The sequence below is a fragment of the Acromyrmex echinatior genome, chromosome 17, assembly GCF_024713525.1.
Source record: "Acromyrmex echinatior isolate Ae372 chromosome 17, ASM2471352v2, whole genome shotgun sequence".
Lineage (NCBI taxonomy): Eukaryota > Metazoa > Arthropoda > Insecta > Hymenoptera > Formicidae > Acromyrmex > Acromyrmex echinatior.
Genome location: NC_141868.1, coordinates 8,621,339 through 8,635,320, shown reverse-complemented (window position 1 = coordinate 8,635,320; position 13,982 = coordinate 8,621,339). Strand labels below are relative to the sequence as shown.

At 33.8% G+C, this 13,982-nt stretch overlaps 1 protein-coding gene across 2 annotated transcripts in view; it reads left to right on the top strand.

Moving 5' to 3' along the window:
* The window catches only part of Nlg3 (Neuroligin 3), a 386,793-nt gene extending 373,061 nt beyond the window's left edge, over positions 1-13,732 (top strand). For both annotated transcript variants that reach the window (XM_087415321.1, XM_087415320.1), the window contains 7 exons: positions 4,913-5,145; positions 5,874-6,086; positions 6,594-6,732; positions 9,545-9,696; positions 9,782-9,900; positions 10,697-10,827; positions 10,941-13,732. In XM_087415321.1, coding sequence (XP_087271447.1) covers positions 4,913-5,145; positions 5,874-6,086; positions 6,594-6,732; positions 9,545-9,696; positions 9,782-9,900; positions 10,697-10,827; positions 10,941-11,522 — 1,569 coding nt within the window. In that variant the 3' untranslated portion in view covers positions 11,523-13,732. The remainder of the gene's footprint in view (positions 1-4,912; positions 5,146-5,873; positions 6,087-6,593; positions 6,733-9,544; positions 9,697-9,781; positions 9,901-10,696; positions 10,828-10,940) is intronic.
* The last annotated feature ends 250 nt before the right edge of the window (positions 13,733-13,982 follow it).

Sequence of the window (13,982 nt, the reverse complement as noted above, 5' to 3'; positions counted from 1 at the left end):
AATGTTCACTTTACGCCATGATACATCCATCGAGCCTTCTTCTCAAAAATTGACGTACACGCTCAAAGTTACCAGGTGTGTTACGTATTGCCTCGCATGAAGCAACTATTCGATTCTTCAAATCATTCTCAATTGGGGTGGTATAAACCAATGATTTCAGATGCCCTCAAAGGAGATAATTCAAAGGATTTAAGTCTAATGATTTAGGAGGCCAAGGTTGAGTTCCTGCTCGACCTATCCAGCGATTATTGTACACCCTATCCAAATATTGACGAACTGTAATACTAAAGTGCTCTGGAGCGCCATCATGCATGAACCACATTGAATGTCTCGTCATGAGTGGCACTTCTTGTAAAAGTTGAGGTAGATCTTCTTTAAGAAATTGCCGATGATGCACCATCAAGTCTTAATGGAAGAAAATAGGAAAAATCAATTAAGAAATCACCAACAATACCAACCCATACATTCAATGAAAATTGTTGTTGGAACCTAAATTCGACTATCGCGTGTGGATTATATTTACATCATAAATGGTTATTATGAAAATTAATAATTGTGTTTCTAGAGAAGTTAGCCTCGTCGGGAGAACTTGAGATGAGAATTGAGAATTTTCTTCTAGTCTCTGAAAAATCCATTGAAAAACTAATCTTTGTAGAAAATTGCATGGTAAAAGTCTCTGTACACGTTGAACATGATAAGGATATAACTGTTGGTCTTTCAAAATTCTTCAGATGACATAATTATTCACATTTAATGTCCTAGCTATTTTCCTTGAGCTCATTTCTGAATGTGCTTCGATTTTGTTAAGAATAGCTTCCTAATACTGGTGTTCTACCTGTCATAGACTTTTCAAGTTCAACAGTATTCCTTCCGAAAGAATCCTTTTCTCAACCCAACCCATTTTGAAAATATGACTACTAGAAGCATCAGGCTTTTTCGGAAACCAACAACCTCTGGCGGAGGCACAATATAGCGGAAAATTTAAATTGAAATTTGTCCAGATTTTGGTGACGCAATTTAAGTGAAATTTTTGTCATTTTATTTTAATTATTATTTTCATTTTCTTTAATTTTTTTTTAAACATTTACTTTTTATCGAAATAATTTGTTATCCAGGGATCTCTTCACCATCAAATTTTTACTTTCAAATGTAATATTACTTAACAATATTATTTCTACTAGTAATATTACTTTCAAATGTAATATAGAAAAATCTGTAATTTTTTCCTTTTAATTAATTTTTTCATTTTATTAAAAAATACGTGTAACAACCTTAACCGTAGCAGATGAAATTAGATTTCATGGAATTAAAACAGAATGCCCTTTTGGGCAAAATTTAAGCCGAATCTCTCTTGAAAATACTAACAAAAAATTTGAAAAATTCAAAAGCTGCGAAGCAGATTTGGTTTTACGTGACAGCGAACGTGATGAATCCAGCGTTAAATTCGAACACATTTCGTTGATTTCAGTTTACAGGGTGAGACCGATCGACAGAATAGACAGTGTGCTCGTTATATTTCATCGTGTCGACAGTCTCTCGGCGTTAATTCTTATTCGCTCGTTTTCGAGCTCGCATAATTCGCGATAATTCCGATCGTCGGCGACGAAACGACCGCGTAAAAGCGGGCGGACATAAATTAAAATATCAAATGCGGGTATATACTCGCGCACCCGGTGTTTTTACAGCATTAATTACGCAATACCAATTATATTAACGGTGCGTTTCAATTAAGCTAATATACACTCGAGACATCGGCCCCAATAGGCGAGTGCGCGCGCACTTTCAATAAAAGGGACGTTAAATTTCGCAAATTGCAGACCGAGCGATGCAAATTTGGTATACGTGTACAGCTATATATACATATATATATAGTCTAGCTGTGACAATTATTCTATCAGTTAGATATTTCTTGATTGTTCGAATGTAACGTTTCATATATCGATTTTACAGGAAATAATGAAATTATAGTTATCACAAATTTCAATAAAAGATATCGCCATACCATTATTGCATAGATTCGTCATTCCCATCCAGTTTTTGTTATCTTTTTCCCATTCTTCCCCTTTTCTCTGGATATCCTCCTGCGCTACGAGCCATGGAAAATATGTTGTCCTCGGTTGACGGTTATTTTATTAAAGGTGAATTACGTACTTGGCTCACTTTATAACCGCAAAGCCGCCGTGACGTATCCTTTATTGAAATTGATATGCAGTGCTGTAAATTCTAGCGACGATATTCCCGATCCGGTCGGAAAGCCTCGATATCTACAAGCCCGTCGCGTTTTCTCGTCCATCAAAAATAACGCAATAAAAGATATCTCGGTTCCAACAGTGTTTTCCCAATTTGAACTTTCCCCTGTGGATATTTCGGCTGTATGGACGGTGTGGACGAAGGCGGGGATGGAAATAAAATTGATTCCCGCTACAAGTGCGCCGATCCGAGCGGCATAATATAATCCCCATCTCAATTTCCATTTTGCACGCCGCCATTTTTCCAGGGCATGCTTTGGAAACATCGAGAAACAATTGACGTAATCCTCGTTTAATCGTTACTTTCAATCGCGAACCGCAAATCGGGACCGTTTAGGCTTGATAAACCGTATTTTTCAACTAACAATCCGGAGCTTTTTCAAATTGATATTATTCGGAAAAAAAGCAAAGAAAAGAAAAAATTCCGAATTTTATTCAATTTCTTTTTTGTGCAGATTCTTTTTTCAATATCAAATACACACTCTCTCTCTCTCTCTCTCTCTCGCAGTTATGTTTATTTTCTAACAGTCCATTGAACAAAGTGATTCATTTTTAAAGATATTTTGTCTGCACAATCAGCTAAAAATATCAGGTCAATATTAGCTAAAAACTTTTGACCATAAATATGCCCTGAGATTAACTGCAAAAAATGAAACAACAAATAATCTGACTTGTATTGGTTTAAAATAATGATATTTACTTGAAATTTTATAGGTAAATAATTTTTAAATAAATCCAAATTTTGCGCGAATATTTATTAGAGTTTTATTGGTACAAATAAAAAAGCTGATTTAATTCGTAACGCTGATTAAATTTGCACTATAAAGTGCGATTTTATATAAGAAACTAAACCAGAAAATTAAGTAACTTTCATTAATAAGAAAATTGTGCTCAAATTTGTGATACATACGTAATAACAGAATAATTTATGCAAGTTTTATATTTTTGTGTGATACTTTGTGTGATAACACATTCATCCTTAAAGTTTATATTAGATATAATATCTGCAAAAAAGTTAAAATTTATACTTTTTTACTATTTATTTTTTCAAATGAGTATTACACATAAACCAGTTTAATCAGTTCAAAATCAATATTCATATTTAATGATATAATTTTTTATAATTTAAATGAAAATTTTCTCATTTTATTTTCTTTTTACAAAACATGTCAGTTCTCAATAAAATAATTTTCAATCGAGATTCTAAATAGCCGGCAAACTTTTTATACTCCCAAATAGACACAACATAAAAAAAAATCTATAATTTTCTTATATTGTATTTGCTTTTATATTGCATTTTCTTCATTTTGAAAAAAGTACATATTGACGTATCCTTAAACGATATTCTTGTTATGTTCACGCAACAAATACTTCCTCAACCATTTTTCAAAAAAAAAAATGTTCTTCCATCTGTTTATCGCACGCGATAAACTGCGCATAATACACGAGATAACTCATGTGGCAAATCGCCCGAGCATAGCGGAAGGCGTTTCAGAGTTGACGCGTTTCGCGCGGGATGTGCGGGATCGTGTCGGGAAAGGGTCGACATTTTCCGGCGGCATTTCCCGGCGAGGATATACCGTCGGAACAAGGTGGGTGCGGTCTTAACGAGGCTACCACCCTGCGCTAGCACACATCGCCAGCAAGGTAAACAAGATTTTCGTGCGTCTCTCAGCTAAATTCGATGGCGCCCGAAGTTGGACCGAGAGCCCCATCGGCCTCCATCAGGCGATTCGCTTTAATTTCGGGGTCGCACGCAAATGAATTGCTTTAGCGTTGGTAATCGTCTTTGGAAATCCAGCTCCCAACGCAGACACGGCGGTTACCCGCAATCGAATGTCGAATCGCCCGCTGACTAAATGCGACGTCCTGCGTGTGTGCAAATTGCCCGTCCGCACGTGGACATGGACCATCGTTCTCGATCGAACGAGGAACGCGTCTGATTGTGCCGATTCTCGTTCCGATAAAATTACCCGGCACAATCGCGTTAAATGTTACGACTTAATAGGGTATCCCGCGGCTCGCGGTCTTAATTGTAATGATAATAGATTCTATGGCCAATCTGGAGCCTCTTCTAAACGAAAATATTAACAGCGATCATTCAATTTTTTTACATTGCTCATGATTGTAATTAAATTTAATTACATATAATTACGTTCTACATACAGTTACGTTTTATTACTGTAATTAAACACAATTATGATTCTGTTGATTTCTTCGAAATTAAATGAGAAATATAATTTTATAATTTATTTCCCTAGAATCTAATTTCTAAAATTATATCTTTTTTAATTGCTTGAGAGGAGATGGTTAAATTTGCACGAGCTAAAAGTAGCAGTTTTTCAAGAATTCTTAAGAAAAAAGTAATAAATCAAATAAGAGGTTTTTTTCCTCATTAAATATAATGTACTTTTATCTATATTAAAAATATATCTATATTTAAAAAAAAACTGTTTATATAGATTTATTAAAAATTATGACTGCGGCAGCGCTGTTTCCTCTTAAACATGGAAACTTTGTTATCTTATTTTTACTATGTAAGAGAAGATTGAAAAATATTTAAAAACGTTAATGTCTTTTTTTTATACGTTTAAAAAATAAAATATGGTAATAGATTCTAATCGTTATGATTTTTCTGAAATGTCGATTTTATTTTTTTATAGGTAGCGGAAGATCCTCAGGCTCTGTTAAAGTGTTTGAGAGATGTGTCTTTGAGTGAATTGGTATCGGTGCCTGTTAAAGGGCTAGAATTCGCACCAGCTTTTGGCCCCAGTATAGACGGCGTTATAATCGATCCTGGCGATCCCGAGGATCAGGACTACACCCTACAAGTCGACACGATCAATACGCTCAACAACATCCTTCTGAGAAAGGACGTCGTCGCGAAACTGTCGAGGTATCGTAACTCCTCTTTTTGTTTCAATCGTTATAACTAGCGAAATCGAGCATCGAGGCAAGGGAAAATAAATAGCGCGAGAAACACAATATCGGAGTTCTGAAGGAATATCACCAAGAAAGATAAAATCGCATCCTACAACATTGAGAATAACTCTTTTATTCCTCGTTGAAAAATACGAAAAACTCGTGTAAACAAGACTGTAAAGGTCGAAAAATCATGGCGTCCGAAGTGTAAATGAAAAATGCTAGTATTTAAGAATCTTATGAATTCGAATCGAGGTCACTTAAACTTTTTACAATTACATTATTAATTATTCCGTATTACATTATTAAAATTGTGAAATTTTCTGCAGCAACCAGTTTTTGATTGTAGCAGTAAATTTTTAGTTGAGTTAGCTTATCTACAATATCAGTATATGATTTCGATAGACATATAAAAATGTTATGCCATATTTACTATCTAAATTGTTGCAGCAACCAATTTTTTTTCAGTGAACGAATATCGTATAATGCGTAGTGTTGGAATTTCTATATAAATACAATTCTATAAGATTTGCAAAATCCGTGGCTAAAAAGTAAACTTTTCATATCCCAAGAAACTTTTCGTACTTTAAAGACGAAGCTTATAAATCAGAAAATATCTTGTAAATCGTAAACTTCTTAATATTTTATGAAACTTCTTTTATCTCTTTTAAACAGTTTAAAGAAAAATTCTTGAATTCACAGGTACGATTTGATGGTGGGTGTTGTTCGTTCCGAGGCGTATTTTTCGTTAACCGCCGACGATGCTCAGTACGGGATCGAGGCTGATAGAAGGACAAAGATTCTGCGCGAATTCGTGCGGAACACGTACACGTATCACCAGCCGGAAATCCTAGCAACTATAATAAACGAGTATACGGATTGGGAACGACCCGTGCAACATCCCGTCAATATTAGGTAAATTCTAAAGAAATTTGATCGAAAAATTTCATATAACAATACTTTTTTATTTATTTTAATTACCGTTACGTATCTATTTTAATTTATCTCTAGCTATTATTTATTTTATTGATGGCGAATAAATCAATCGTGACATTTATTTAGTACATTTATTAGTTCTTCAGTCTATAATTATTTGTTTCAATATTTATTATTATGAACCAACATTTATTTATTGAAAAAACATTTTATTTTAAAATATTCTTTTTATTCTTTTTATTTTGATTGTACTATTTTTGCTATAAAATAAAAATTATATATATATATATATATATATATATATATATATATATAAATTTAAATTTTGCAGAATTTCCTTCAATTATAATTCAGTTTATATTTTATATTTTATTTATCTTAATTTTAATATTCATCTTTAAATTTATTTTCAGTCAGAGTTTGGAAGAAATTTACGAAGTATATTTATAAAAAAAAAATCACAAAAAAGGTATACATCTTTTTCAGGGATGAGACTCTCGAGGCCCTGGGGGACGCCAATACAGTCGCTCCGGCAACGAGAACCGCGGATCTTCACAGTCAATCCCACAGAAACTCCTATCTGTACGTCTTCGACTATCAAACGAAATTCGGAGACTATCCTCAGGTTTGCTATCAGAATATACTTTTTATCGCACAAGTTGGAATGAAAAAGAACTGGAAGAATCTAGATGTTGCAAAATCTAGAGAATAAAAGACATTTGGAATCCGACATATATCCGATTATTTTTTTATATTATACAATACTATTAATATTATTATCAAAATCTATATTTTGAATATTATTCAATTTATCTTCCAAATTATAGAATTTAATAATAAATCTGTTTTTCGTCAATAAATTTTGCATATCTTTATAGACTTTAAATATGTATATGTAAAACGGTTAAAAAGCGTATTAAAAAATTCCATTAATAAAAAATAGCGCAGTAGAGATAAATTCAGTTACTTCCTATGATCTCTTCCATATTTTTCATATTATTCATTTATTAAAGTTATTTATTACGGATATGTACGAGACAGAAGTTGGGATTCACCGGAAATACGACAACATGGCGGCGACTCTTGCTCATATCTGATTTCAGAAACTTACGATGAGGGTGGAGGACGTACGGCCCCTTTCCTCTCTCGTTCCCTTTTCCTATACCTACTCCTAGTTTCAAACTTTGAATGAATTTCAGTGGCGCGATTATTAATGTCACATATATATTAGCAATATCCACACTTCTCTCTTCCGGGTGTCTAACAAGAAACGGATGTGTAAAAGGAAATCCGAAAATTGAACCGATGAGATCAGTTATTACCGCTGCGCGGAATTTCGGAATATTATCTCAAGATATGTATTCTTGGTGCACCTACGTTACAAACAGTTTGTGACCCACACCTCGTGTACGTGAAATACACGGAATAAACAAAAATATAAATACGAATATATTATATATAATATATACACTGAAAAGAATTGAATTTTAATAAATATTTGTTTGAATAATTTTAAGTAAATATTTATTAAATGTAAACATACATTTGATACAAAAATTAATTTAACTGTCACTTTTGTGTATTAAATAAATATTTATTTACTGCAAGTAAATGTTTATTTAATACTATTCAAAGAAATATTAAGTTGAAAAAAAAACTTTTTTTTTTCAATTCATAAATACGATGCGGGATACAAGGAGATTAAAAAATCGTTAGGTCTTTGATAGGAAAAGAATAATCCTCTTGCTAAAAATTTCTTTCGACTTTTCACGAAAAATAAAATTTCGCTGCATAAATTATCACCATATTTATCTCTCCGTAAATTCGAAAAACAACAGCGAAGAAGGAATTTTAAAAAGAAACTCGAACGAGAGAGACGGAAGGAGGAGGAGGAGGAGGAGGAGGATTTGAAATTCCACGTTCGCCTCACACCTGCAGCTTCCGCGCACTTTTTCCTTTTCACCCCATGCCGTCATTTCTGCCGGCACCTTTATGCCTTACACCCGGTGCACTTTGCATACGAATATCGTCTGGCACCTCGACCTGGCGATCACCGTTGCCGTCACCAGCAAAATGAAAGTGCATTAAACGTTCAACGCGCACCCTCGCCTCGCCTTCCCGTCTCGCGCCATGAAGTCAACGAAGAATAAGGATCGCGCGTAAACGCTGCAACGAACTTATTGCGTCTGCACGACTGCATCCAGAAAAACGTTTCGGTTGCATAGAACGTTCGCCTCGCAAGAATATAACGCTAACTGGATATTTTATATTCCTGTGCTGTGAAGTGAAATATACCTATAACTCGACATTGAAACATTTTTAATGTATTATTTAATATTTCGAGAAATGTATAGTTTCATATTTTTCGTCAAGCTAATTACTAATCAGTTATTGTAAAATGAGTCATAACGGAATAATATGTTGATACATGTTAATTCATCAAAACGTGATCATGATCAAAAGAGTAATTATTTCCTGTTTAATGAATGATAATTTAATCGTGATTTGATTACTGCTATTATTCGTTAACCATTCCAACATTTATTCTGTAATTGTTAACATCAACCGCCAATTCTGTTATTCAATAACAATTATTGAATCGTATTTTATTCTTGGATCTTGAATTGGAGCATAAAAACCGCTTTAAAAGTCGACTACGGATAGAAACACGATTCCGCTATTTCTCGTGGATAATTCGAATTTTTCGAGGACGCAAACTCTGCGCTCAAGCTTGTTAAAATGGCGGGCAAACTCGAAGTTTGCAGAATAGGCTGAGGTATTTTTACAATTTCAACGAGAAATCGTAGGTGCACCTATAACTTCGGCAGATTCCATGAGTGCTTTCGTATGATCGAGCGTGAAAGAGGATTCTTCGGAAAAAATTCCATAGTTAGGTTCGCACTCCGTCCCGATCCTTTCATTCCCTCCCCTTTCGTTTCGATCACGCGATTGAATTATTAAAGCCACAATAGGAGTCATCAACTAATTTTTATATCTGTATTTAAAGAGAAAAAACAAAAAAAAGGAGATATTTAAACTCAAGAAAATTACACTAGTTTACAAATTTTGAAAAAATTAAATGCTCAAGACGTCTGATTTGTTTTTATATATTGTATTTCAATAAAATTTCACTGTATATTGAGAAAAATGTTTTCTCACTTATATCTCAAAAACAAAACCTAATAAAGATAGTTTAATGACAAATTTAAGCGCAGCGTCAAAAATTATCCTAGATAAATCTTCATATGTCTCTTGCATAAAACCTTAAACTATAATATTATTATCATATCATATTATATGTATAGAAAAGGAGATAAAATAAATATAAGGGCATATAAACAGAAATAAATTCCTATTTATACCATTACTTTAACTCCTATTTATATTAAAAATAAAGCTTAAATTTTTATCATACATCATGTTAATTATTATTTCAGAGGCCAGGATGTATCCACGGGGAGGAACTGCCATATTTTTTTGGTGCGCCCTTAGTTGGAGGTTTGTCTCATTGGCCGAAGAACTATACCAGAGCCGAGATAGCGCTCTCCGAGAGTGTGATACTCTATTTGACGAACTTTGCACGTACCGGGTAAGTTATAGAAAAAAAGCTCTTTCGTAATATTCTCATAAAATAAAAGGCCGATCGGTTTACTATTAATGATGCTCCTCGTCAGGAATCCGAACGAGGGCACTCCTGATCCTGGACCCCTCGGTTCCAGACCGGAAAGGACCAAGTTTAAAAATATCGACTGGACCGCTTATGAGGCCGTCCATAAAAAATATCTTAGCATAGGTGAGTCTTTTTCTCTTTAATCTAATATTCTTTTATAAAATCTTCTCGTCGTAAAAAAGTTTATTCCTTTTTAATATTTTGTTTAAATCCTTTGTTTCGGTACATCTCTTTTAATTTCAAAAATGCTTGTCCACTTTTCAAACTGAAACTTAACTTATAAGCTAATTCAATAATGCTTTATTAAATTTTAAAGTTAAACAAATATTCAAAATGGTGGAGTCAATATGGCGGATATAGAAAAAGTAAAAATATTTCAAAAGAAAATCTAATTTTTAAAATTTTTTAAATTTGGTTTTAGAAAATTTCTAATTTAAAATAATACACACACATCAAATTTCCAGTTTAGCTCTATTTGAAGCTCATCAGACTACGCAAACAGTTAGTATCCATTTTCGAACTAACTTCTAAACTCTGATGAGCTTTGTAATACGAGATTTTCGTTCATTGCAGATTATTACCTCTCTCTCTCTCTTTGAAAATCAATCTTTTCAAACTACATCCAAACTCAGCGATACTATAAGAATCTCCTAAATAGAATTTCAACAATTATTTTTTGTCAATTTAAATTTTTTAATTCTGTCCAGAATTTAGCAATTCCGAAAACCTCTAAAAAACAAGATCTTCTTTGAGAGACGTTTCTTTGCTAAAAAACTTCTCAAATTAATTTATTCTTTTTTATATAAAGAATGTAATATTGAAAAATGTTAAATTTTACATATATCTTATGGCACAAAAATTATTGTAATAATATATATATAAAATAAACAAAATTACTTATACTTCATTAACTTTGTAGAACTCAAATCGAAACTGAAGAACCACTACAGGGCCCATCGCCTTTCTTTTTGGCTGAACTTGGTGCCCGACCTTCACAAACCCGGCTCAGATGACGTTCCTAGGTCGCATCATCTTCTCGATGCCGAGCAGGTATTGCAATGTTACTATAAAAACAATTGCTAGTTAATCGTATTATGAAAATTGAAACAAGTTAAAGCAATTATGTTGGAAGAATTTTACTAAGGAAGAATTTTATTGTCCAGGTGCCACCCAGATTCATTCAGAGGCTACCAACAACCGCAAGAACAACTACGTTGGAGGTAACATCTATCGAGAAATCTTCGTCCAACATGTCAACGATTACACCAAGCGACATTACTTTCGAGGATTCCACGGCGTTACCTGAGGATGGCTTCGCGGCGTATTCCACCGCCCTGAGCGTGACAATCGCGATCGGCTGTAGTCTGCTGATCTTAAACGTACTCATTTTCGCCGGGGTGTATTATCAACGCGACAAGAGCAACCACCAGCACCACGGCTGCTCGAAGAAGCGCCAGGAGAACGGCCAAATGCCGAACAACATTTGCGGCGAGCTGGAGACCAAGACCGCCGAACGACATCACATCCAGCACATACCGCCACCGGAGTTTGCTGACCTCCAGAACAATACCTGTCACGTGCCTATGCCGCCCCCGCCACCGAAGAATACGAAGCCCGGTAAGCCTGGTCAGAACCTCATCATCAGTCCCAACCAATTACAGCAGGAGAGCTTGGCCATGACCGGGACTGGGACATTGAAGAAGGGACACAATCACCCTCAAGTCATGGAGGAGTTAAGAGTCTGACTTTAGGAGACCGCGCGGCCACCGAACTAACATGGCCGCGAGGAAAATAGGATCCTGAAACAATCGTCAGGGAATCACTTCAAAATGGGAATTACTTTCCAATTATCAATCTGACATAATCGGGATACTCAAGAAGAAACACAATCATTGCCAGGTCACAAAGAAGCTGAGAGTCAGACTCTAGTGAATACCGAAACTTTTAGATTAGAAACCGTCGAGTGTCCGGAAACCGTACCGAGGTGACTCTTTAACAATGTTCTTCGTCAACGGTTTAGCCGTCAGAAGTGGCAAAATCCTACAGAAGAAACCGCAAGACGATTAAAAGAGACAAAGTCTGAAATCAAAAACGGTAAATCATTTCAGGAATAATATTATTCAACGATATTCGACGGAAAATGGAACAATTCTTCAAAGTTTTTCGAAGCGTGATATTGTCGATAGATAGGAAGTGATAAAGGATGAAAAGTTAATGGAGGACTTTCATTGTTACGTGAGAACTACATATTAGTGCCAGGGGCGTGACTGGGATTTTGAACCCGGAAGCTAACTGCTGACCTTTATTGTAGACCCAGAAAATGTCGAGGTCCAGTCGTTTGAGCCAAGCAGTGTTGCTTCCATTCACTAGTTGCTGCCCCTGTATTAGTGGCACCGCCATACTGTTATCGTTTTCTACCTTTCGAATTTGCGACCAACTGCCGAAAATCACATAGTCTTCGATGGATAGACAAATCTGCGTTAAATAGGATTCTTCATCCTCAAGAAAAGAATTTGATCGTATTACATTCCTTTTTGACATTTTTCATCCTGTTATATTCTCTTGTATTTTTTTAATTTTATTTAGATATATATTTTACTTAAAGATTCTAATTTTATTAATAAAGGACATCTTCTTTTATATATTTTTTTTTCAACTTTCATTAAAATTCATTATAACAAATTAGTAAGCAATTTTCTTACGCATACAAACGAAATTGTCAAAATTGATGGTATCTTTCTTAATCTTTTATATTGTCAACTGTCTCTTTCCCTTTCCTTCTCTTTCATTATTATACTTCCATGTAATATAGACTGAAGGTTCGAGCCGATTTGAGTCGTGCCGACACTGTCCTCGTTCTTCCGAGTGATAATGATTATGACAATGGTTCGAATCGCTGCCACGACGATTCATTTCTATGACGTCGATCATTCAAATGCTCAATTAAATATTTAATTAATATACTTTCTTTCTCTCAATGATGATATGTGATTAAATTTTTAAATCAAATTTATCCTTAGCAGCAAAATTTTGTCACGACAAAGATTGACAAAATAAAATTTCAACAATTTCGTGGAAATGTTACAATATTCTAGTAATTTTTTGCAAATTAAAATATAAGATAAAATTAAGATAAACTTCTGCACAATAAAAATTTGATAAATTTCTGAAATGAATGGGAATGTTAAGTAGGAGATCGAGAATCGAACAATTTTTTTTTATCATAAGAAAAGTCGAATAATTGACGACACTCAACAGTATACTGCCAAACGATCGCGAATTAAGAAAATTTATGGAACGTTGAATGAGAGATCGTTATAAATCAAAATTCAAAGACAGAAAGCTGCTGCGATAAAAAAACGCGTTGTTTTTAATCCATCAATGTTTTACAAAAATAAGACAACTGCAAATTTAATCACAATCTCGTTGTTTTAAATATAAACATTTCCAAAAGAATTATATGCGAGGCAGGCATTCGCACAACAATTGCAAACTATTTGAAAAATTATATTGTTATAAAGTTATATTGTTCATATAAAGATTTCGTTAGACATTCTTCGTTTTAATTTTATTGATTTTACTAATCTCATATCATTCGTATCATTTTTAAGACTAGCAAGTAATAAAAAGACAGAAAGAGATTAAATTTCTAGAGTTGTCCTATTTTTAAAAGATTAATAAAAATTTTTTGAATATCTGAACGGCGACAGGCTGTTGAAAGATCTTTCGAATGTAATTTCGACTGTAAATAAAGATTAATTAAATTTAGGTCTGTCGCTGTGATGCGCTGTTAATGAATGAATGATATACCAAAGAGCTCAAGAATAGCTCTGATTGTAATATTATTGCACATCGATGAGAAAAACGGTATGTCAGCGTAGTCGGAAGCACACTGGACGTAATTTTAAATTTGTATATAATTGACATTACAATAAACTATATAATAAACTATCAATCGTTTAATCCAACCTATTCCCTCAGAGAATTATTTTGTCAACTTACAGAAAGATTAAAATAATAACGAATTATGTCAAGATTGATTGAGTAAATGTAAATTAAAAATTTTTAAATAAACTAAAAAATAAGCTACTTATATTGATCTGTATCTACGACATTGAAATTATAAACTTGCAAAAAAAGTTATACAGATATTTAATTAAGACGGTATTCATAGTCTGTTCTTATTTTAAGATCGTCTTAAATAA